General features: G+C 43.8%; 1 protein-coding gene across 3 annotated transcripts in view; it reads right to left on the bottom strand.

Moving 5' to 3' along the window:
* Nucleotides 1-24,936, bottom strand: part of ARHGEF12 (Rho guanine nucleotide exchange factor 12) — a 113,433-nt gene that overhangs the window by 66,792 nt on the left and 21,705 nt on the right. For all 3 annotated transcript variants that reach the window (XM_075277600.1, XM_075277599.1, XM_075277598.1), the window contains 10 exons: nucleotides 23,917-24,023; nucleotides 14,935-14,991; nucleotides 8,263-8,361; nucleotides 5,527-5,576; nucleotides 4,311-4,368; nucleotides 3,893-4,047; nucleotides 3,028-3,105; nucleotides 2,822-2,941; nucleotides 1,412-1,501; nucleotides 407-475 (listed from right to left, as the gene is read on the bottom strand). In XM_075277600.1, the coding sequence (XP_075133701.1) occupies nucleotides 407-475; nucleotides 1,412-1,501; nucleotides 2,822-2,941; nucleotides 3,028-3,105; nucleotides 3,893-4,047; nucleotides 4,311-4,368; nucleotides 5,527-5,576; nucleotides 8,263-8,361; nucleotides 14,935-14,991; nucleotides 23,917-24,023 (883 nt within the window). The remainder of the gene's footprint in view (nucleotides 1-406; nucleotides 476-1,411; nucleotides 1,502-2,821; nucleotides 2,942-3,027; nucleotides 3,106-3,892; nucleotides 4,048-4,310; nucleotides 4,369-5,526; nucleotides 5,577-8,262; nucleotides 8,362-14,934; nucleotides 14,992-23,916; nucleotides 24,024-24,936) is intronic.

Below are 24,936 nucleotides of genomic sequence, written 5' to 3' on the forward strand. Positions count from 1 at the left end.
CAAATTAATCCCTATCATGAGAAAACCCCTTTAAATGTAGGGGTAGCTGCAGACGATCTGCATGACTGGAGGATGTGAGTTCACCGCCTCTAAGAGAAGGCTACACCTCTCACTATAGTGCATTCAGCTGATCAGTAGAGGTGCTGGGAATCGGATAGGGATTCAAAATAAAAATCTTCTAAACGCCCTTTGAGGCAAGTTTATACATAGCAGTGACCACAAGCATGGAGGCACAACACAATGCGGAGGTATTACCAGAAACAATGTGTGGTCATGAACCCCCACAGGGGAGGTTTTGGCCACATGCGGTCGTCCCCCAGCCACCACTATAATTGTGTAGAATTGTGAAAGAGTTAATGAATACTGAGGATAACTTGCAGGAAAAGTAAGAGCCGTATATACGTACTGTATCCAGATACTCGCTCTTTTCAGGGCTTTCCTCCAGAAAACTCTTCTCTCTTTGTCCACAAGGGCTCTGCAAAGATAAACGTGGGCCTAAGCAATAGTGGACAGAGCAGGCAATAATCCAGCACACAACAATATACGTTACCAATAAGAAAACCAAAGTACTCCATTTGTCTTAATCCTAAATAGGCCAAATGTAGTGCAGACGTAAACCCCCAATGCCCCTTGGCACAGTAATAACCCACCCCACCGCCTCTGGCTCCAGAGATCCCAGGTCTTCTATGCAATGGCTTACATGCTAGAAGACATACGGCATCCTCTAATTTAGAAAACGAAAGGACAATTTTGCGGAAATGAATACGACATAATCTAGATATACACTTTATTACTGGACTTTGGTCCTTTCCGTAGATAAGGCAGCCAGTCCTCCGGGGGCAGTGCAGCAGTTGTGAATGGCACGTGCTCTTCCTCTACAGAATAAATAGCTGTCATATATATGTGCACGTGCGTTAAACAAGGAACCTAGGGGGACACTACCAGCTCTAAGCCATCCTTCATTTACAAAGTTACACTTCAATAGGGATTTTCAGGCACCCAAATCGAATTTTCATACTGCTAACCTAGCCACACAATAGGTCATCGGTATGTGATCTATGGGGGCTCTAGTAGGCTATGGGTGCCAAAAGCTACTAGTATACGAGCGGCACTGCAAGCGCTCCCCGTCCACCAACAGCTTCCGACACCTGAAGGCTGCTAGAACAGCTGGTCCGTGCGGGGTCCAGGTGTTGGACCTGACACATCACTTAGTGTTGTCCTATCCCATGGATAGGTCATCAGTACGAAAAGTCAATTGGGTGCCGGATAACCCCTTTAAAATCATCCAAATAATTAACCAAAGTGACCTATAAACCGAAAGCAAAAGTAATATTCCAAGCAATAAAAACTAGATCCTGGATTCATTGATAAAAAGATGAGCTCACGTCGGTGCACAATGCCCATTACTCACATCTGTAACATTACTGCTTGGACGTGATCCATCTCCGATGATGTAATCGAAACGTTCTTGATCAGAGGCGTACGTATCAAGCTCATTTATCTGCCAACAGAAATAGTACATTATCCCGGCTGCAGATAGGAAGAGAGAAGCTTTCTTATACGGACACATCTGTGTTGTGGACTGCGACTCTTTGTAATCCTGCACATTATTTCATGGGGTTTTCTGTCATCAATATCTGATCAGTAGGGGTCCAACAACAGGTCCCCTACAGATCAGCTGTTTGAAGACATCACAGTGTTCAAATGAGTGCTGTATAATGTCTGTACTTGGTGTTGCGGCTCAGCCCCATTCTCATCTATGGGACTATGCTGCAAACAGGAAATGTGATGAATAAACATCACTCCACGGGCCTGTGAAAGGCAAACACTGGTGCTAGAAGCTGATCTGTGGGGGTCTTGGGTGTTGGACCCACATCGATCAGATATTGAGGACCTACCCTAACAATACATATACAGTATATGTATTCGTCTCATCCGCTCACGAACAACCTTTTGCAAGAACATACCTCTATGCAAAAGAGGAACAACCTATCCTAGGTCATCAATAAATAAGTATACATCATCATCAATGTCAGAGGACATGATCGCTCTTTTTACGGCAATAAGATGACAGTCAGGACAGCTTCTACTTAAAGGGATTCTACCATTAAAATCAAAATTTTTGTAGATCACACATAGCAATAGCCTTAAGAAAGGCTATTCTTCTCCTACCTTTATATGTTTTCTCCGTGCTGCCATTCGGTAGAAATCCGGGTTTTCTTTGGTACGCAAATGAGTTCTCTCGCAGCACTGGGGGTGGGCCCCAGTGCTCAAACAGCACTGAGGACGGTCCACAATGCTGCGAGAGAACTCTCCAGCGACGCCTCCATCTTCTTCAGGGACGGCTTTCTCTGTGCATCTTCTTCCGGAGTTGAGTTCAAACTTCTAGGCTGCGGGCAGAGGAGTCGGCGCTGGAGAGTTCTCTCGCAGCGCTGGGGACCGCCCCCAGTGCTGTTTGAGCGCTGGGGACCGCCCCCAGTGCTGCGAGAGAACTCATTTGCATAGAAAACCCAGATTTCTACTGAACGGCAGCGCGGAGACGACATCTAAAGGTAGAAGAAGAATAGACTTTAAGGCTATTCCTACATGTTAGTCAGAAAAAAATGGTATCCAATAATAGGCTCCCTTTAAAAGGGAATTTCTTTATCATAATTCACTATAATGGTGTGAGGTAGTCAAGCTCCAGAGGGAGGGGCTGATCCTAAAATTTAGAGCTTTGCATGATCTAAGCGTTCAATGCTGGGTGATACTACTAAGGCCTGACGCGTTTCACATAATATGGGGTCCACAGCGTTTACTTTCTTTCGAGGTCAGTACCGACCTGTGTGGGAGATTTGGTTTTACACAGTTGTTCTTGAAGCTGTTGTATGTGTTTCTTGGTGTCTTGGATATCCTTAAAGAGCCGTGTTGAAGGTGAACTGTTGTATTCCTCCTGGGATGACTATAAAAAAAAAAAAAAAAAAATCAGCCCAATTGAATGGAAGACAAGAAGCATTCAGCATCTTCTACACCTCGGCCAGGACCAACCTGTAATTGTTCCTTTTCTTTCTGCAGCATTTTCTTGAGGATGTCTAATTTCTGGTTGTGCACAATATTGTTCTCCTCCTGATACAAGAAGTACAGAGGTGGCATAAATGTAGTGGTATGATATGATTTACAATATCCAGTCACACTCCTAAACCGGGAATAGCATTGGAAGCGGACATGGGATTATTAGGTTTTGATATCTTCATCAGATTATGTCAAAAAATAAATTTAAAAAAAAAAAAAAAAAAAAAAAAAAAAAAAATGAGAATATACAAAATGTTGAGAAACTTTTCCCCTTGAATAAAAAACTAGCAGTGACAATATGTCCTTGTGTTCTATTCTATCATACCATCATCTGTATTCTACCATTGGCTTGTCAAATTTTGGTTTCTTCCCGTTTTTCCAAAAGTGACACGTACTAAAGGGTCTGTATAATGGAGAGGGGGGAGATCAAATGAATGCCCAGTAAAACACTGGCTGACATATTAGATGCTTGTCCACCAAACCCATCTATTGTGTATGGAGGCCTTTCGATTATCCCTGATGGCCAATGTTGGGAGAAGAACAGGATTGGGCAGTTGAATTTCAACATGTTTGATCCTTTTGTTCTCAGGACGAGAATCCACCTCCAAAAAGAGTTTGGCAGCGATTCTCCCGGCTCAGAAACACATGCATGCTTGGCTGAACAGAGAATGGATTTGTATGGAGGATATCTGGGAAATCTGGTCGGAAATCTTAAAAATTGTAAATTCATAACTTTCGTCCAGCTTACCCAGACAAAAAAAATTTTACCAAAATTTGCTAACATTAATTTTTTTTCAACAAAACACTCTATACTGTAACATAAAAGCTCCAGAATACTAACCCCCATTAATATGGGGCTGGTTATTCGTTCTAAGGGACCGTATCCATGATTCAGCGGGGACATGTGCAAAGGTGAGAAGGGATCGCTCTCAGATAAAGGGATGTGTGGAGATCCAGGAGGTCGGCCTTGAACTGTAAGAGCCACGTAGGAGCCGGCTGTATATATAAAAAGAACAACAAGACGTTAAGACCGAAAACAGGCGCAAAATAATCAGACGGTATATTCTCTGATCCAGGCATTTATGGCAAGCTAAATGTAACGCTAACAAGGGCTGCAATGTAAATTCCTAGTCCTAGGACTGGGATTTTGCATCTAATGACTATGCTAACATGCAATTTGCTGTACCAGCCATAAATACTCTCACATGGGATTGGTAATTTTGGTTTAATGTATTTTATACATTTTCGGTAGTACTCACACTTTATAAGCTTTACAACTTCAAGGTGATTGGAGTGTGTGACCAGGGTCCCATTAACCTGAAAGAGAAAATGGAAAGCTAAAAGACACCATTAAAGAGAATCCGTCGCCTCCCCCGACAGGTCTCGGTTCAGTAAATATTTTATTTCCCATAAAATTACAATTTTGGAACATTTTTTGTTGGTACCTTGTGTTGTGCTATTCCTCTATTATTACTATTATTATTAAATTTATGAACTAATTGACAACTGGGTGTTACCAGATGGGTGTGTCCCTACACAATCGCAGCTACATCGGACCCTTGCCAAATCTTCCACCTGCCGCCATATGAACACAATAGAAGATTGCCCAGTCCTACCAAAATCAGTGACCACTTTTTGGGAGCCTGAAGAAGGTATAACCCCAGATATAACCCATCCTTCTACAATCTATGACCTGTCTGACCAGTCAGAAGCTGCTCAAGTTTTCTAGAGTAATAAATAGAGATGAGTGAACACTAAAATGTCCGAGGTTCGAAATCCGATTCGAACAGTCGCACACTGTTCGACTGTTCGAACGGATTTCGAACCCCATTATAGTCTATGGGGGGAAATGCTCGTTTCAGGGGTACACAAAATTTGATAAAATCATACTTACCAAATCCACGAGTGACGGTCGGGCTGGATTCTGCTTGAAGTCTTCTCCCGGCGCAGGGTCCCCGCGTCTTCTTCCGGGTGGAATTCACTCTGCCTAGGCATCCGGCCTAGGCAGAGCCGACTGCGCATGCGCGTGCGGCTCTGCACAGGCCCGACGCCTGAGCAGAGCCGAATGCGCATGCGCGTGTATGCGCAGTCGGCTCTGCCTAGGCCGGATGCCTAGGCAGAGTGAATTCCACCCAGAAGAAGATGTGGGGACGCAGCATGGAGAAGACTTCAGAAAGGTAAGAGAAGAACCAGCGCTGATTGGCAGAATGTATAGCATTCTGCCAATAAACGCTGGTTCTGCATCGAACCTTAAACTTCGAACAGCTAGTAGTGTTCGATCGAGTACAAGTATTTCGAATACCATAGTATTCGATCGAATACCTACTCGATCAAACACTACTCGCTCATCTCTAGTAATAAATGCCCAAGACCTGCCATCAATCAGGTTTCTGGGAACATTTGTAAAAGGACAACTCAGTATAAAAATGTATCTTTGCCCCTATTGTTGGGGGTGGTCCAATATTTGGATTTTACCTTAATGATACGATCTCCTGTCTGCACCCCGGCTCGCATGGCAGCTCCATCTATAAAGGAGAACAATGATGGAATAATAGGATGAGCATTTCAGTGGCAAAAAAGCAGGTATTTTTTTATAACACTTCTTGCAAGAAAAATATCTTACAATCTGACCTGTGACCAACTTTTTGTGACTTTTGTGCCTGATACTTGAGAATGTTGCTGGTCACTCCTGCTTGTGCAAGAATAGTGTAGATTGTAGACTGCGCTATTCACAGACTCCTCTCTGAGTTTATGGAATCCACTAGGATCTGTTTGTCATGGCTTAGGTAATGGTGGAAGCCATGATGAGCAGAACTCAATAAACAAGTGGCAATTGGCAAACTGATCCCTGGCTGGATATTATTGATATAGGACAGGGCAATTTCGTACACTAAACCACCTACAGGTCCTTATGGATGGGGGGTTTAGTGTCCCAAATCGCCCTATAATAAAACCATCCGTGCCAGAGATACTATTAACCTTAATATGGAACTTGTGATCTTGGTGCCATTTTTTAAAGCCTGTCAGGTCGATTTGAGACACTAAACGACACCTACTTGTACTTATATACCGGGAGTATACTGTCTTAAAAAAAGAACCTTGATACTTACCCAGAAACGCGCCAGTGGAGTTTCATCGGACTCCTCTCTGGAGATCCTGGAACCTGCGCAGTTCCTCACTGAAGCCGAAGGAGTACATCTTGGCTTCAGTTAGCATGCGCCGTACCTCCGGCACATGCGCAGTAAAGCAGGGATGTACGTCCTTGGCTTAACTGAGGAACTGTGCAGGTTCCAGGAGCACCAGAGAGGAGTCCGATGAGACTCTTATAACTCATTTCTTGGTAAGTATCAAGGTTCTTTTTGGGACAGTAAACGCTCGCTGTACAAGTACAAGTAGGTGTGGTTTAGTGTCCCAAATTGACCTGACAGGTTCCCTTTAAAGAATGGCACCAAGATCACAGGTTCCATATTAAGGTTAATAGTACGTCTGAGAGTCGGTATACACATATATCGACTACAACACTATATGGGTTATCCAACTTTTTAAGACTGATGGTCTATTCTTAAGACAAGCCGCCAAGTTTAGATCGGAGGAAGTCTGGCTTGTCACATTCCCGCCATCAGGTGTGGTACTCATGGGAGCGATACAGTCTGTTGTTTACGGGGTGCAAGGTCTGTACTGAGATCACAGTAGATTTTATAGGGGCTGTTCTGGGTTTTGCGTCGTAGTTCTAGTAAATGGGACAAAGCAATACACACAGAAGTCTGAGTACTGTCACTAGAATAACAAAGAAATAAAACAACGAAAGGAAAAAGTCAATGAAGAGGTTACAGTACTCACATGAGCACCATGCTGATCAGCACGGGTACCACCACAGATTTAAAATGGCGGCCCTTATTTATAGTAGACCCTTTAAATCTTGCAATAATGTAAACAATGAATAGGTAGCAGCTCTTGGCAAATGCTGCAGCTCCTGATCAGCTGGGTTGCCTCGAGTCAGACTAGAGACGGAGTGTATATCGCAAAAGCGATACCCTGTTAAAGAGGACCTTTCGCCTCCTCTATTATAGTTCTTAGCATGTGTTAATAGGTTCTACTCCACCGATTCCAGCACAGTTGGAATTTTCTCTCTAGCCCCCACCATTCCCGAGCAACAAGTGCAGGTAGTTTTGGTGCCTGATGTGCTAGTTAAACTCTGTAATATCAGTGGGGCGATGTCAAGCAGGGAACGTGATTCAAAGCCCGAACCGGAGGCAGCCAGTGTCCGAGTTCAAATTCACACCCCTTGTCTGCTCCTGCCTGACACCGCCCACCTGACAGTACAGAGACTAAATAGTATCAGGCACCAAAACTAACAGCACTGACTGCTCAGGAATGGTGGAGGCCAGAGAAATAATTCCAACTGTGCAGGAATCAGTGGAGCAGCAGCTATTAACAGAGACTAAGAACTGGAGCTGGTGAAGGGTCCTCTGAAAGATTCAAGCATCTGGTTCAGTAATACCATATAACATAGGACCCCCATTAATGACAAATGTCAAAGGAGAAAAAGGGTCAGTAGATGTCAAAGGGCCAAAAAAAAATGAAAATGTCATCTGACTAAGTGACATGTGGTGCCTTTCAGAATGGATACACCTAATCTAGTTTAGTAGATATACTTCTTAGGAATATTACGAACAAGACATAAACAGATGACCCCGCAGTCCCAAGTATAGTGCTCAGGGACCAAATTGTAATTGAGCTTATATTAGGATTTATGGTCACGCCTGGTGACACCTGCAGGACCCGTACAGTAGGCTTATAGCATTATACATCATTTCGTCTTCCATTAAGTACATATTAGGATGTCTATCCGGAGAGCACTAATGCGGGTGCACACAATCGCCTTCATTATTCATATTAGGCAGAAGTCGACCTCCCAAAATGCAACCAAGACAAATCTCAAGAAAAAAAAGTTTTACTGTTTTCGACTGCAGGCATGTATAATAAAGCCATGCTATAGCGAATAAACGCCTAATAAACCTTACAAAGGAAAGGAAAGCGCTGCCGGGCCCAGAGACGCGTCTCGCACTACCCCCGCTAATCTGATAACATCTGTTCTTCCATAGAAAATAATAATATCCCCAGGCAGACGTGAAAGAAACAATATCATAATAAGAAATATGAGTGACGAAAGTCAATGAGATAACTTGAAGACAGATCGTGTGGGCTTACCTTCCTTCACCGACTGAACAAAGACGGGGTTATCACCGCTGACCGTCAGCCCAAAGCCATTGTCATCTCTCTGGATGATCACACAGCGTTGAACTAAACCTGCACGGAGAAGAGTCAGAGTGTTACACGGGGGCAACAGAGAAACAAGAGGCTTAGAAAAGCAGGTTGGGTTGGGTTCACATTGGACGTTTCTGTTCCATCGTAACTTCAGACAACCGGAACCGAAGCTTTTGCAGATCAGTGACACGACTAACACCAACAGTGCCCAAAGGACCACACCGACTTCTAAGGAGGTCCTTCAGGTTCCATTATGGTGTCTATAATTTTATAGCATGCCGTGGTATTTTTTCTGGAAAATGTGATGGAGCAGATGTGAACCGAACCCAACATGAGAAGGTCCACCACAATGAAACTCTTAGGGTAAATTCACATAGAGTTTTTTGATCAGGGTTTTGAGGCCGTATCCCCTGACCAAAAAGATGGCTCCCGGAAAAAAAGAAGCAAGATATTCATTCTTCCGGTGGAGTCGTCTCGCAATTCGGTCTTAAGAAACTCCCTCCTCCGGACAAGGCCATTCATTGGGCCTAATCCGGAGCAGAGTGCGCACTTGGATGCCGATGCAGTGTACCGGCTTTCCGTCGCGGCTACCCGGTTTTGGATCGGAACCTAAGACGGCCTCCGCCTCAGGTTCCGAACCAAAAAAGCCCATGTCAACTTAACCTTAAAGACTAGTATTGGTGAATCGGTCACCATACTCCACAGCTTCCTAGTAAAATTTTAGTCAGGAAGGTGGAGTCACCTCAGATGACACCCTCACCTCTACCAATAAGGAGCCTTGGGGGAGTTGGGAGGAATTTAGGAAAATTAAGCTGAAAAAGGAACTTGAGGCAGACTTTTGCCACAACGTCCTCTCCACTTTCAGACCCAGCTTTCACTTGCCGTTGACTCAGATGACTGGGGCTATACAGTGGCAAGTCTTGCGTTGTGGGCTGAATTGGCCACAGAATCCCTGGCGAGATTGAGCAGGACAATGTGCAGCAGTTTCAGGATGGAATTTAGAACGGATTAGGAGCAGGAATCCGCCTCAAAAATCAATGCCAAATTCTTCCGTTGTGACCTGTACACCCCCAAGGCTCACTCCACAATCCTGCGATCATTGTGAAGAGGTAGAATCTGGATGGTGTCTATGATACAAACCTGAAATGTAATGGAAACCAAAATGCAAGAAAATCTGAAGCATTATCACACAGTATTTAAGGCGTAACCTCTTTTTTACCATTATGTAGGGAGGTGTTTAATGAACATTTTTGTAATATACTTAACCTATCTAACTTCTTTTTAATAGAAAACAGGCTGTAAAATTCTCCCTACCAACCCTGTAACTGAAATCAGTATACATTTGTACTTTGAATATGTAGAACTGTAACATTTGCAAAAGGGGTGATCTCTTCAAATGGCTGTATCTCTGATTTGAAAAATGTAGGATTCTTGTTAGTATAACACCGGAGATACAGCCATGGGAAGTGACCACGACCCCTTTTGCAACAGCATCAAGTACAGGTGTAAGGTACAGATTCTACCTGGTAATGCTAAGAGCATTACTAGTGGAAACCTTACAGCCTGTTTTCTAATAAAGGAAAGTTATATAGGTTAATTAAGTATATTATAAAAATATTCACCAACTACCCCCGACACAATAGTAAAAAATAACTAAATAAAATGGGATTTACACTTTAAATACTGCAGTATTTTACGCGCACGGTCTATTCACACAATGTGGAGAAATCGATTTATTATTCCTGCAAATTTGCAAAGCGAAAAAACAAAAAAAAAAAAAAGAGATTTCACTGAATAGACTTTTATGGTATTATGGAAAGTTTTGCCGCCCAGTCATAACACAAGTTCAGGCAGGCTGCAGAAATAAAGGTGTTCTAGAAGTGCAAGTATTTTGTTTTTTTACTGCAAAGCGAATATGCGGCAGTTTGATTAGATGGAAAGCAAAATTTTATAGAGATTTTTTTTGGGGGGGAAGCAAAGCATACACAGGTATCAGACAGAAAGGACCCTTCTATTTCTCCCCCAAGGAAAAAAACACAAAGCCCTAATAAATAAACGTTCCTTAGACATCAGTTAGTAAAATTGTAACCAATGCAGCGTATGAATAGGTCTTAAAGACAGTCCAACCCTGCCCCAATAGATGGCAGGCATGGTGTAACGTTTTCCATCCTTCCTCAGTTCTGCGCCTTGACACAATCTTGTCTTTTATACAATTCTATAGACCTCGTGGCTCCGACCTGTCTATATAAAATTGCAGAGTTGACAGCCCTTGTCGGAGCTTAAGCATGTCACCGTGACGTGTACGGGCGCTCTCACGGTCATGTCCAGTCAACTCAACTTAATACGCGAGGACTCCGGTCAAGCTGCGGAAACATCTCAGAGATGATCAAATACAAAGTCATCTTCACACGGTGAGGTCATCGGTGTGACAGCAACGTGTCAAATCAAAAGAGTGTCATCTAGTTCAGACTACTGCAGAATGTGGAACAAGGGAAGGGGAAGGTCTGAAATTTTCTTACTATAATTTTTTTTTATTTATTTTTTTCGGATTCAGACTAGTGTTGGTGTCTCTGTAGTAGACTCTGCCACTGAATCCACCGAAAATCAGCAAAGACAAAAGTCCTGCAAGGAGGACTCTTCTCTCCGATGGCGGAAAACAGGCAAGACTCTATTATAGTCTACAGTGTCTTCAGGTTTCAGCGTGTAACCACTTTTTAAGTGGACAGCGCCTCCGTCTTTTGGGTCCCCAAGGGATAACTGGTACAAATAAAGCTTGGCTTTATGTGCAACAATGTCTGGAAAAATATAAAAGGGTCTGATATTTTCTGAAAGCCTCTATGGACTGTGACCCCATGGGGCATACTCGGATGCAACAATAACTTGGTGCAATGTACACAAGAAACATGGCGGATGAGATTTCACCAAATGACAAAAAACAGAGTAGCTTGAGTCTCCCGGGCCCCAATGCAAAATATGAAACAGGGTCCCCACTTAACATAGGTCATCTGGTCTCCCTAAGGCTCCAGTCCCAATTGTAACCTCTGCACCGCCAATAGCTACCCTCATGGTCATACACATGCAGAGGTTAAAATATGCAGCGTGATGTGACCTGCACTATGGATGTTCAACCAGTACTATCAGAAAGGCAAAGGACCTTTATGGGGATTCCTAAAAGTGTGCCACCCCTCCCCCCCCCCAAAAAAAAAACAAAAAAAACACAGTTTTGGGTGGCTCTGGTGGTGGCTGCTTTCACGGAACATGCTGCCAAAATTTCCACCAGAAATTCATCAACATGTCCACTCTAAACGTCCGTAGCCTAAAGCTGACCGAACACATGATTAAAGTGGACCAAAATGGCGGATTCTTCCCATTTCAACTGATTTTAGCCATAAAATTTGATTGCGATAGTCGATGCCTTCTGTCTGTGGAAAGCATTACCTATCATGTAGGGGTTGTCATCTGAAAGTAGATGGGTATGGTGGGATCTTACTAGATTTTAATGTTGGTGGTAGGATCCTTTGTACAAGAGATCCAACATACTACTGACACAACCTGTGACTTTCCATCGATCAAAAACTCTAACTCCCGGCAGAACTTGATGGCCCCGGTGATGCAGATATCATATCCGAGTGATCGTGAGATGGGATATTTACGCTTCTATAATTCTACTAAAACTGAAATGAGAATCAGCTGGAATCCTATAAAAATAGCCGAAAACTCCAAGAACAAAAATAAAAGTCTAATAATAAAATGCTGATCTAACCACAGGCGACTTCTCTTCCACTTAAGAATTAGGAATGGAAACCCCCCATTGAATATTCATATACCTGAAGTGGGAAGGGAGGGGGGTATTAGACAGTGCTTAATAGTATCACTGCCATGTGTTACAATGCAGAATTTATAATACTAAGGGTATGTTCACACTATTGAAAAGGCCATTGGTCTCATCCACCATAAGGAGGCTCCATCTTTGCCCATCACTATATCGCTGTCCAAGTCCATTGCTCTCCTCTATGGAGGATAAGATCAATGGACGTTCTCAATGGTAGTGCGAATGTCCCCTTAGGGCTAGTTCACACAGGGCCGTGTATGTTGGTCCTGATTTTGATGCCGGAAGTCGCGTCAGTATAGGACCAAAATGTGCCTGCCATGATTGTCGCAGCTTCCCGCTCCTGAGTACGCCCAAATGAATGGGCCTGGTCCGGAGGGTACTGTCGCGAGGTGGACGCCGGGGCTGACTCTGAAGAAAGGGCAGCTCGCTTCTTTTTTCCATGCGCCGGAACATACCGCTCACGGAAAAAAGGAAGCTAGCGGTCTACATAGACCTCTATTGTGAAGTGGCGGATTCTGAGGTGGATTCGGCATCAGAATCTGCCCCCTCTTGCCCCATGTGAACGAACCCTAACACTCGCCCTTCCCTGTTCTCTTTTGTCTCCTCTCAGAGACTTGAGGGAGCGTCGGGCACAATGTCAGTGATATGACTACTTTGCTCCTACTTTTCCAAGCTCCCTGCTTCACCATAATTTACTTCGGTGCGTCCAGAGGACACAGATGAGTTGGAGCTGTGACTTAGTGGATTGGCCTGGACCCACTCTAAATGCTGGCGGAGTCTGAGGTGGATTCGGCATCAGAATCAGCCCACCTCTTGCCCCATGTGAACGAGCCTTTTCAGGGGCATTATTTCAGATTTAGGAACCTGATAAAATGATGACGAAGTGTTAAACTTCTGAAACCCCAGACGATAAGCTGTTTTTTGCTGGGGGAGTTGTAGACAGGTTTACTGTATAGGCTTGACTCTATTACGTCTATAGGTAGAATATGACTCCGTGAGACATTCCTTTAATGGAAGTCAAGCACACTTGATGTGAAGATTGCTCAATGCAAGCAATAAAACCTTAAATACAACCCTACCCTCGCCTCAATCTAAAGTTTTATTCTAGTCTATGGAGACCTTTCCCAAGTCTCAAAGCCAGGACCTTCTGTAGGAGATGGGTGTCCTAAATACAGATATTTGGTAAGATTTTCTCTGTATAAAAGCTTCAAAGGTGTAATGCAATGGTATATAGAGATATATTGCTACATGCCAGTAGACCGAATGCTTTGAAAATAATAATAAATGATGATTATATATAATATATATATATATATATATATATATATATATATATATATATATATATATATATATTTTTTTTTTAAATTATTATTTTTATTATTTAAAGGGATTCTATCATTAAAATCAAATTTTTTCTCGATCACACGTAGGAATAGCTTTAATAAAGGCTATTCTTCTCCCACCTTTAGATGTCTTCTCCGCACCGACTTTTTGCTTTTGTCTGTATGCAAATGAGTTCTCTTGCAGCACTGGGGGCGGTCCTCGGCGCTCAAATAGCACTGGGGGCGTCCCTAATGCTGCGAGAGAACTCTCCAGCGCCGCCTCCATCTTCTTCAGGAACATCCTCTCCCTGGATCTTCTTCCAGAGATGGGTTCAAACTTCTATGCTTCTGGCAGAGCCGACTGCACATGCCTGGGCCACAGTAAGCTGTGTAAGCAGCCATTTTCTTGTGGCCTGTGGGCATGCGCAGTCAGCTCTGCCTGAGGCCTAGAAGTTTGAACCCAGCACCGGAAGAAGATGCGCAGAGAAGCCGTTCCTGAAGAAGATGGAGGTGGTGCTGGAGATTTCTCTCGCAGCATTGAGGACGCCCCCAGTGCTGCGAGAGAACTCATTTGCATACAGAAGAAAACTGGGATTTCTACGGAACGGTGGCGCGGAGAAGACATCTAAAGGTAGGAGACGAGTAGCCTTTCTTAAGGCTATTCCGACGTGTTAGGGACAAAAAATGCCATCTGAATGATAGGATCCCTTTAAACAAAGTACGGGTTTGCACAGATATCTCTATATACCAATGCGCCTAAAGAAAAAAACACTATTGAAGATTTTGATGTGAGAAAATCCTCTCATTGAGAATAGTTGAGTCCGTGGCTCAACTATTAGGGGTATGTTCACGCGGCGGAATCGGCACCAAATTATTGGTGTAACAATATAGTGAATCTATGATCTATGACTGTATTCGCATTTGTATTGGAGAGTGTTGGTTGCAGATTCTGTCACAAATCGCACAGATCAAGCACCATCTTGTCTGGTCAAATGCACCATCGCTATCGGACATTTCAGAGATCCAGCACTTCCATTATTCCCATTCTTCTGCTCCGATGAAGTGGCAGAAGTAACCAAAGCCAATGTGCGCAGAGCGTAAAAATTTACATTGAGCATGTTTTTTGGAATATATACACCGCAACTAAACAGCTAAAACACTACGAGCAGGAACAAAGATCACAGAAAACACAAAGACTCCGAGTGATCAAAAGATGATAAAGCTTCTAGAAAGCGCTGATTCCTTCAGAGCCCAATGAAAGTTGCCAAGCGGTACCAGAAAGCAGATTACAGGAGCGGATTACAAGAAGGACATGCTTTGAAGTTTTAGGCTGCAGAACAAAGGCCCCCAGAGCCAACCCTATAGGTGAGGAACGCCATGCAAAACGCAGAGAGAAGTAGAGAAAACAGCAACGCACGTGCAGGTGACAAAAAGGCCGCGCTCGCAACTCGGGCTTACCATAGGTCTCCTGTCTACTCTCATCCCAAGTAGACTTTGTCTTCCTGGACGAACTCTCTGCACAACAGTAGAAGAGAAGGAGAGATGAAGATGCGAGAACACTGGTGACGTCATAGACAAATAATTCAAGTGTAACATCACGAAATATTAAGAAATGGGAGACTATAGGGGGAGAGGAGGCGACTAGGAGCATGTTGGTGAATGAATTAGGCCGCACATCGGGGCAAGTTCACACAGGCAGAAAAAAATCTTTTGAAGCGGATTGTGAAGCAATTTTTGGAAAAAAATTTTTTTTATTTCGATCAGATTTTCAGATGAAATAGCCAGAGGACAGAGCAGGACGCTTCTTTTTTTTCTGCTAGCTGAAAAACTTCTATTAAACAGATTTCAGGATTTTTTTCTGCCTCAAAATCAGCTCCAAAAAGCTCTGTGTGAAGGTATGCTAACATGGAAGGTTACATGGAAGATAAAAGGATTCCCCTTGTACACGTCCAATAGCCCAAATCACTGTCAGGGCGGGTTCACACCAGTGCCCGGTCTCCGTTTTGCAGGTTTCTGTTTCCTGTCCTGAGAAACTGAGCAGGAGACGGAAACCGGCAGGCAGTTTTCAAACCCATTCATTTGAACGGGTTTGCAAAGTGTCCGCCCGTGAGCGACTTCTGCTCCCCGTGGCGAAACCGTTTTTTTTTTTTTTAACCAGACACAAATTCGGACATGTAGGACTTTGTGTCCGGTAAAAAAAAAAAAAAAAAAAAAGACGGTTTTGCCGCGGAGAGCAGAAGACGCTCAAGGGCAGACACTTAATGCCGGTTTGCGTCTTCTGCCGACAGAAAATGGAAACCTGCATAACGGAGATCAGGCGCCGGTGTGAATCCCGCCCTCAGCTAGGAATCCACAGGACACGTGGCGGGGAATCAGCAGGTTTGTTGTTGTTTTTTTTGACAGATCCACCGTGTAACCCTTTGTGTCCGTTTTTTTTATTTTTTGATAAATCCAATGGTTTTTTAAGACAGATTTGCAAAGGGCGGATACCAGGCGCAGATATGAACATAGCGTCACTGTGGTTGTTGAAATGGGTTAAATGAAACTTTAGTTATATCCAGTTAGAGATCAGACACATATGGGATGTGATGGATCAGTCACATGATGGACACCAAAGGCAGAAGACAGAGACCATTAAGGGGATCCTATCATTGGATACCCTTTTTTTCCTTACTAACACGTAGGAATAGCCTTAAAGGGGTATTCCCATAACTCTTGTTCTGCAGCCTGAAGGCTCTGTGCTCTCTTCACTTCCTGGATTTCTTGGCACATTGGTGGGCGGGGTTTCTTTTGCTCTACTATCTGCTATGCATTACCACAGTATGAAGCTGATGTGGAAACTGATGTAGCAGAGCTGGATTTGAGTCAGCTTGCATTACATACAGAGGTAACGACTCCTTATCTCAGCCCTTATCAGCCAAATTCAATTAAACCGGCTGATAAGTGGAAAAGCTGAAGATAGACAACACAGTAATCCTGGAGCTCTCACCTCCCCCTCCCCTATCTGAGGAGCTCAGTTGCTTGTCAGCCCTTCCGCCCCCTGAGAGAAGGCAGGTCACTTGGGAAATGAGCAGATAAGCCCAGTGGCCATAGAAACGAAGGGGTAAACAATGAAGTGAATAAATTAAGATAGCGGCCAAACAAAGCAGTTTTGATAAAGCAATGTATTTAGGAAAAGTCTTAAATCCACATAAACTAGCAGTATAGATAGGATGCTTTTCATGGGAGAACCCCTTTAAGAAAGGCTATTCTTCTCCTACCTTTAGATGTCTTCTCCGCGCCGCCGTTCGGTAGAAATCCCGATTTTCTTCTGTATTCTGTATGAGTTCTCTTGCAGCACTGGGGGCGGGGCCCCAGCCCTCAACCAAAACTGGGGGCGTCCCCAATGCTGCGAGAGAACTCTCCAGCGACGCCTCCATCTTCGCCTGGAACGGCATCTCCCTGCGTCTTCTTCTGTCCTGGTTTTCAATCTTCTAGGCCTTGAGACTCAGGCAGAGCCGACTGCGCATGCCAGCGGCCACAAGAAAATGGCCGCTTACTCAGTAAGCTGTGTAAGCGGCCATTTTCTTGTGGCCACGTACAAAGCTTATTGAGTAAGCGGCCATTTTTCTTGTGGCTGTGGGCATGCGCAGTCGGCTGTGCCTAAGGCCTAGAAGATTGAAACCCAGGACGAAGACGACGCAGAGAGATGCCGTTCCATGCGAAGATTGAGGCGTCGCTGGAGAGTTCTCTCACAGCATTGGGGACGCCCCCAGTGCTGCGAGAGAACTCATTTGCATACAGAAGAAAACCAGGATTTCCATCGAATGGCGACGAGGGAGAAGACAAGAATGTGTTACTGAGAAAAAAAGGGAATCCAATGATAGGATCCCTTTAACCTATAAAGCTGAAAATAAACAATAACTGCTTCAGCCCTAGTTTTTCTGTCAGATGTGAATCCAATGCAGATGTGAGACGCGCCCTAACACTTTTAATAGAGTCCTCGCCTATAACCTGGACGCGGCAGTACAATACCCATGGAAGACATTTTCCCTTATAAAGCTACAAAATGTCAAAGCATATTTTCTAGATAGACTAACACAGGATTTCACGCTTTTCTGACCATCAAAAATCAATAAAAATCCGAGGACAAAGAACTAATGGAAGCGTGGACAGAGTCTTATATTTACAGGTAATATTTGTAAGCTGGGGACGAAATGTTTTTAAAGGGCTAATGTACCCTATAGGACAGCACACTGAGTCCTTATTAGGGACCCTACAGTGCTATGGTATGTTACCTATATGGGGCCCTGTTTTCTACCCCAAGAAGTATTTATTCTATGGGAGAATATTGTAATATTAGATCATAAGAAGAAATATGCCACAATTTTATATAAAGGGAGCCTGTCGCCAAAACCCAACATATTTACAGAGAGATAGGTTAGGGTCACCTGAATCATATAATGTTTCCCCATGTGAATTGCTGCTTCTGTTGCCGAGATATCGCTGTTTTAGTGAATTTGCAAATAGGCTCTTTGGAGCAAAGACAACACCCTCACTGCTCCAAAGAGATCATTTACATATTGAGAAAAACAGAGATTCCTTAGCAACAGAGGCAACGAGTCACATGAGGAAAACACTGACCCTAACCTATCTATCTGCAGGGCTGGGGTGATATGCTGGTTCTGGTGACACTAACCTATCTATCTGCAGGGCTGGGTTATATGCCGAGTTCTGGTGATGCTAACCTATCTATCTGCAGGCTGGTATTGATATGCTGGGATCTGGTGACGCTAACCTATCTATCTGCCGGGCTGGGTTATATGCCGGGATCTGGTGACACTAACCTATCTGCAGGACTGGGGTGATATGCTGGGTCTGATGACACTAACCTATCTATCTGCTGGGCTGGGTTATATGCCGATTTCTGGTGACGCTAACCTATCTATCTGCAGGGCTGGGGTGATATACTGGTTCTGGCAACAGTAACCTATCTATCTGCAGGGCTGCGTTATATGCTGAGTTCTGGTGACACTAACCTATCTATCTGCAGGGCTGGGGTGATATGCTGGTTCTGGTGACCCTAACCTATCTATTTGTAGGACTGGATCCATATGCTGGGTTCTGGTGATAGTCTTCTTTCATACACGGAAACCTGTATAAACCTGCAGGAAAATTACTGCTGTTTCGGCAAATCACTTCCAAGACGAGAATTATTGCTCCGGAATCCGGCCTCTAGGACCCCCACCACCACCACCACCACCTATTTTTAATGGTATATCATGTGCCATTATATATAGTTGTTACAAGTCATTCTAATCCTGTAATAATAATAATAATAATAATAATAATAATAATAATAAGGTGACTGTTGAGAAGTAATCTCTACAGAACAGTAAGTATGAGACTATTAGGCATGGGCCCGATTCACATCTGTGTTCAGGTTTCTGTCCTCTTGGGGACACCCCAAACGGAAACCTATATGTGTAAAAAAGCGGTTACCTAAGGAAACCTGCGGACCCTATAGACTATAATGGGGTCCATGTGGTTTCCGTACGAAAAATGTGGAAAGAAAAGTTCTGCTTGATGGACTTTTCTGCCCGCATATTTCATAAGGATAGGAGAATGGAATGGCCCAAACACAGATGTGAACTAGGCCTTAGTGGATGGATTATTTTTAAGTATAGATAAGAGAACAGAGGGATTCTATCATTAAAAGTCATTTTTTTTGTCCCTAACACGTAGGAATAGCCTTAAGAAAGTCTATTCTTCTCCTACCTTTAGATGTCTTCTCCGCGCCGCCGTTCAGAATAATAATCCGGTTTTCGTCAGTATGCAAATGAGTTCTCTCACAGCACTGGTGGCGTCCCCAATGCTGCGAGAGAACTCTCTAGCGTTGCCTCCGTCTTCTTCAGGAACGGCCCTCTTTTGCATCTTCTTCTGGCGGAGGCTTCAAACTTCTAGGCCTTGGGGCCTAGTACAAAGCCGACTCTGCATGCCAGCTGGCCACAAGAAAATGGCCGCTTGCACAGTATTGTAAGCGGCCATTTTCTTGTGGCCGGCAGGCATGCGCAGTCGACTTTGCCCTAAAAGTTTGAAGCCACCGCCGGAAGAAAATCCGTGAAGAGCCCGTTCCTGAAGAAGATGGAGGCGGCGCTGGAGAGTTCTCTCGCAGCATTGGGGATGCCTCCAGTGCTGTTTAAGTGCGTAGGACCGCCCCCAGCGCTGCGACAGAACTCATTTGCATACCGACAAAAAACAGATTATATACAGAACGGCGGCACGGAGAAGACATCTAAAGGTAGGAGAAGAATAGCCTTAAAAAAGGCGCAAAAAATTGACTTTTAATGATAGGATCCCCTTAAATTAGGATGGGACACAAGATAGTACAATCAAATGTAAGGTTTTGACTTGTATCACATATAATTCAGGGTGGGTCATTCTGGGTGCAAGGTATACAGCTTCAACCTGCTGTCCAAAGCCATGAGTAAAGCAAAAGATCCAGCGTACTAAAGAATGGGTGAAACACTTATACCAGCTTTATTGAAGATATGTATAGACATGGGGGGGGGGTGATTATTTGCCTTTACCTACACATTACTTATATAAAGATTTTAAACTAAAATATAGCTATAATATGATATGAAGTGCACAGAAAACCTGACAAAATACCCCAAGGCACGCTCACAAAAAACCTCAACAAAAAGCAAAAAAAAATAGAATCAATGAGCGGGCCCTTGCAATGACTTACAATTATGCATTGGCTGTTCTTGGTATAGCATTTCAGCTCATTCACTGTAATGGGACTGAGCTGCGTCCGGCTATGTGACCGATAAACGATGAGCCGTGAGGGAGGTCCCATACCTAGCTAGTGGACTAGAGCCCCACATAACCTTAAGTTTTAACTGGAGAAACTCTTTAAAGGGATTGTCCACATGAAGCATGTGGACATATGGACATCACAGTCCCCACTCCAGATCTCCCATCTATAAGCCAGAATGGAGAGTCATTATGGAGTAGATGCCGCTCTAAGTCACCCAAACCATCCTTGTACAGAGCTGGACAAACAACTAAGACTTTCATTGGCCGAAAGACGGTGAGGAACCGTTTGCAAGGCCAAAATAGATTGGCCTGGTCAGACCTTCGCAGCTGGCATGGTTGGACGCTTGTCGCTAATCCTCAGCTAGTTTGCACAGACTCACTGCTTTTTTTTTTTCCACCCCCATGATCGGACAGTTGTTAAAGGGGTTTTCCAGGAAAAATAACTAATGAACTATTTTTAGGATGGGTCATCAATGAAAGATGGGTAGGGTTCCAACATCTGGACCCCCGGGATGATCAACAGTCTCAAGCGCTGCTTCAGGATTTACCCTGCACTCTGCCATACATTTTCACCCTTAAATGGTACTGAGTTGTGACCAGGCCGTGTGACCAAAGAATATAACGTTGTATGGACTGTGACTTGGAGCCGGCACTCAGGGAGCGCTGCTTCAGATAGCTGATCGGTGGGGGTCCCTAAGGATGATAGCTTTAAATTGACCTCCATTGTTCTGCAAGGATGCCATGTAAAACCAGAGAGTTAATACTACTATAGAGAGCTAAACGTTTATGACAACCACCCCCCAAAAAAATTAAGATGAGGAAGTCTTCTCAAAGAAGGGTGGGGGGAGGGGAGGCATAGATGGAGGATATAGGAGTGCTGAAAATACATTGCAGAAAAATCTACCCTAGATCGGGGTTATCCCTTAGAGTTAAACACCTCACTGCACAAGTTCAGGAAATATCAGGAGTCAGAGGTCACTTGAATATTTATGGGCATCAAAAAAAAGATGGAAAATCAATTCATCACCATGTATTCTACTTCTCAGCTTTCCCTAACTTGTTTCAGATCAAAACAATAGGCAAAATGCAGATTACAAGTCATCTGCCAACTCTGCTCAGGCACCGCGGCCAAGGCTGGAAGCTTTCGTACAGACTACAAAAGTCAACTTCCTGCTATCTGTCCAATATTTCCAGAGTGGACGTCAGAACTGTCCTAGGATGAGTTATCGAGATCTAATAGGAATCTTACTATATTCTAACAGCGTCTACCAGGAGCTTCTTGATAAGTCTCAGAGCTGGTGGGAGGACACTAACAGCGATCAAGTCTCCTGTACACTGCACACAGAAAGGAGAGGAGAATCTGCTCACTCACCTTCAGGAGCAGCAGCATGGAGGACATTATACAGCAGTACTGAGAAGTTACTGTGAATTGAGCAGTGGTGGAGTGTATGTCTGTGCCTCCAGCAGCTCCTCCTTTCCTCTCCATAGACTACTATGGGGAGCAGATGTAATCAGATTCCTCAGTACGTTGCTACTCCATATTCTTTGAACATTGAACTGAGAATGCAATTATGTTCCCATCTGCGTAAAGGTCTGAATCCATTATGGACACCCGACAGACCCCATTATAGTCAGGCTCCATACGTCACCACGATTTTCATAAGCCCACATGTCTGTTGTTCAGGTCCTCCAATGGACCAGAACAATGGACAACCAACACCAATATGAACTTAGTGTAAATGATCAGTGTAGGACACAGGGAGGTGAGAAGGCCCGATTCACATCTGCGTTTGGGTCATTCTGTTCCCCTCTCTAAAGGAAAAATATGGAGAAAAAAAGCAGCAATTTTCTATCCGCATTTTTCCTGCGGAAAGTGAGCAGAAACCACAAGGACCCCATTATAGTCTATTAGGTCTGTGGCTTTCCTAAGGTAACCGCTTTTTTATGAGGATAAGGTTTCTGTTCAGGGGGTCCCCAAGCAGACTGCTGCGAACGGAAACCCATGTGCAGATGTTAGCCGGGCCTGATAAGTGGAGAGCACTTATTATATTTTCAAAAAATTTCATTAAAAATAAAAATTGAAACAATAAGGCCAAGTTCACATGGGGGCGGATTTTGGCACCCACCTGCCACGACTATCGCGGTTGCGGCTTCTTACCCCCGGAGTCGGCTCAAATGAATGGGCTGACTACGGAGGTTGCTGCCGCCAGGCGGACGCTGCGGCTCACAAAGCTGCGGAACAGCAGCATAGACCACCATTGTGAGGGGGCAAATTATTACGTGGATTACGCGCCATAAATGGATGAATTCCGCCCCAAAATCAGCTTCAAACTCTGCCTGAAACCAGCCTCCATTCACATCATCATAGGAGGTAGAAAAAAAGTAAGTATCACGCTCGATCTTCAAGCAGATTCCGCCTGATAACTCAGATTAAAGTGAAATTCTGCCTGGCTGGTACGGAAATTGCTAATTCTGCCGTGAAATTTGGTCAAGCAGGAAAATTCCTGAAGCTAATTTTTTTTTTTAAGAAAACTTCCTCCATGTGAATATACCCTCTAAAGTGAGGTACCTTGTGGCCTATAAATGTTACACCCTCTGGGCCTGCCTGCATCCTGCTGTGAACCATTGCTTCTTCTAACATCAGCCATCTTGCCTGTGAATTATTTTTGTACTGGAACTCCAATACACTAAAGCACTTTTTCAACCATATTGGTAACCATGCATACTGCAACCAGTCAATTAACACTTTAAGAGGTATTTCAGCAGCGAAAAGTTATTGCATATTTAGCGGTTTGGGGATAACAGATAGATGGGAGAGGATCCAACTAATGGGTGCCATATCCCCCATATGAATGCAGCGGCAGGTTGTACGTGCACCCTCCTGTTCCATTTACCATATCTCTAAAGGGACTGCCAAAGCAAATCGGAATACATCGCCTGGATAGACTTGAATGGCGTGACAGTGCCCATTCACAATCTGCCACATATACAACTTTCATTCGAGGCGTTGGACCGTTACCGATTTAGAAGTTATTGCCTATCCGGAGGCCAAAGTGCAATTACCGGAATACACCTTTATGGCTCATCGGGGGGAGATTTATGTTATGATATATATTAGATATAGACATTTCTTGTTACACCACCTCTTGTTTGGCTGACTTTACACCAATCTGCACAACAGAAGATTTAGGGAAGTTTTAGATCGAGGGAGTTTATACTAAGCAATGCATCCTTTCTATAAGCCATGGCTTCTAACACCTTTTACTCCATGAAAATTCATGCTGCCATGGCCGAAATATTCATTTATTTCACAGTATGCAAATTAGCAATCTGGAGCATGGAGGACGGTTCTTTGACAGGGTCATGGAGCCATTTGCACTGATGTATTAAAGCAGTGCGGGGCAAAACAGTTTGGAGCAACAGAGCCGCCCTCAGTGCTCCAAACTGCTCATTTGCATATTGTGAAATAAATTAATCTCAGCAATGGAAGTAAAACTTTTTATGGTGAAAATGGTGTTCCATACTGGCGAGCTGACCTATCCAACTGTGTTTCTGGTTTACTATGCTACACCCTGGTGACAGACTCTCTTTACCCGATCCGTTTACCCATAAAGGACACTGTAAGCCATAAAGTCCTACCTGTAGGATCAAACTCATGAGATGAGAAGTCATGGGATGAGCTGACGCTCCGCTCAACCTTCTGCTTCCTGTCAGTCGATATCTCGCTGGTCAGAATGCTCCCATGCCTGAAAAATAGCAAATGTGAGTTAGCGGAAGAGAAAATATAGCGTAGAAAGCAGATACAGTAACCACTGGTTGTATCCAAGCCCAGGGAACGAATATAGAGATACATCCTGCAGAAGGCACTATAGATCAACAGTGATACAAGAATGTATACAGTACTTTCAATATCATCCATATTCACACACACACACTACTAGTCCCGGTTTCATTGCAGATTTCCCTAGTAAAACATAAATTGTAATTTTCGTTTGACCCCATTCTGAAAGACAGTGGACAGATCAAAGACCACCGGTAGAGGAAGTAGGAAACAGTCCGGAAGGTTTTTGTTGGGAAAAAACAAACAGAGTGGCACGACGCGTTTCGGCCTTCGAAAAAGGCCCTTTATCAATTAACTTGGGTGTCGGTTTTGCCTGGCAAAGAAGCTTCAACCATGAAAGCGACACTTTATACAGGAAATCTAACACATAACATGTCCATAAGTCCGTAACACAATCCATTTTGGTGTCAATTGTTAAAAAAAAAATTAAATAAATTTGAAAAACAAAACAATAACTCCAATGTAAAATATCTCAATCCCCGTGATCAATGGTAGTCCCCAGCAGTGAGACCACTACAGTAGTGATCAGAAATTTACCTCTATCCACAGGGGCAACTTATTTTTGTGTATTTATAAATTGTGTAATATACTTTATTAGGAAATGTGGTCTCCTTTATGTGAAATCCAGCATTTTTCACTTTTTCCCTTGAGAGCTGTTCCTTTCTTCTCATTGGCCACAGTGGAAAATATAGAGGTAGGGCTGCAACCTACCTAGTATCGTATGAAACAGGAGATTGTTCTCTCTCATATGACACCAAAAGCAAAGTTCTACATTTTATAACAATGAGAATCAGGAGCGGCTCTCAATACAAAAACAA

This window comes from Leptodactylus fuscus, chromosome 6 (assembly GCF_031893055.1).
Source record: "Leptodactylus fuscus isolate aLepFus1 chromosome 6, aLepFus1.hap2, whole genome shotgun sequence".
In the NCBI taxonomy this organism is placed as follows: domain Eukaryota; kingdom Metazoa; phylum Chordata; class Amphibia; order Anura; family Leptodactylidae; genus Leptodactylus; species Leptodactylus fuscus.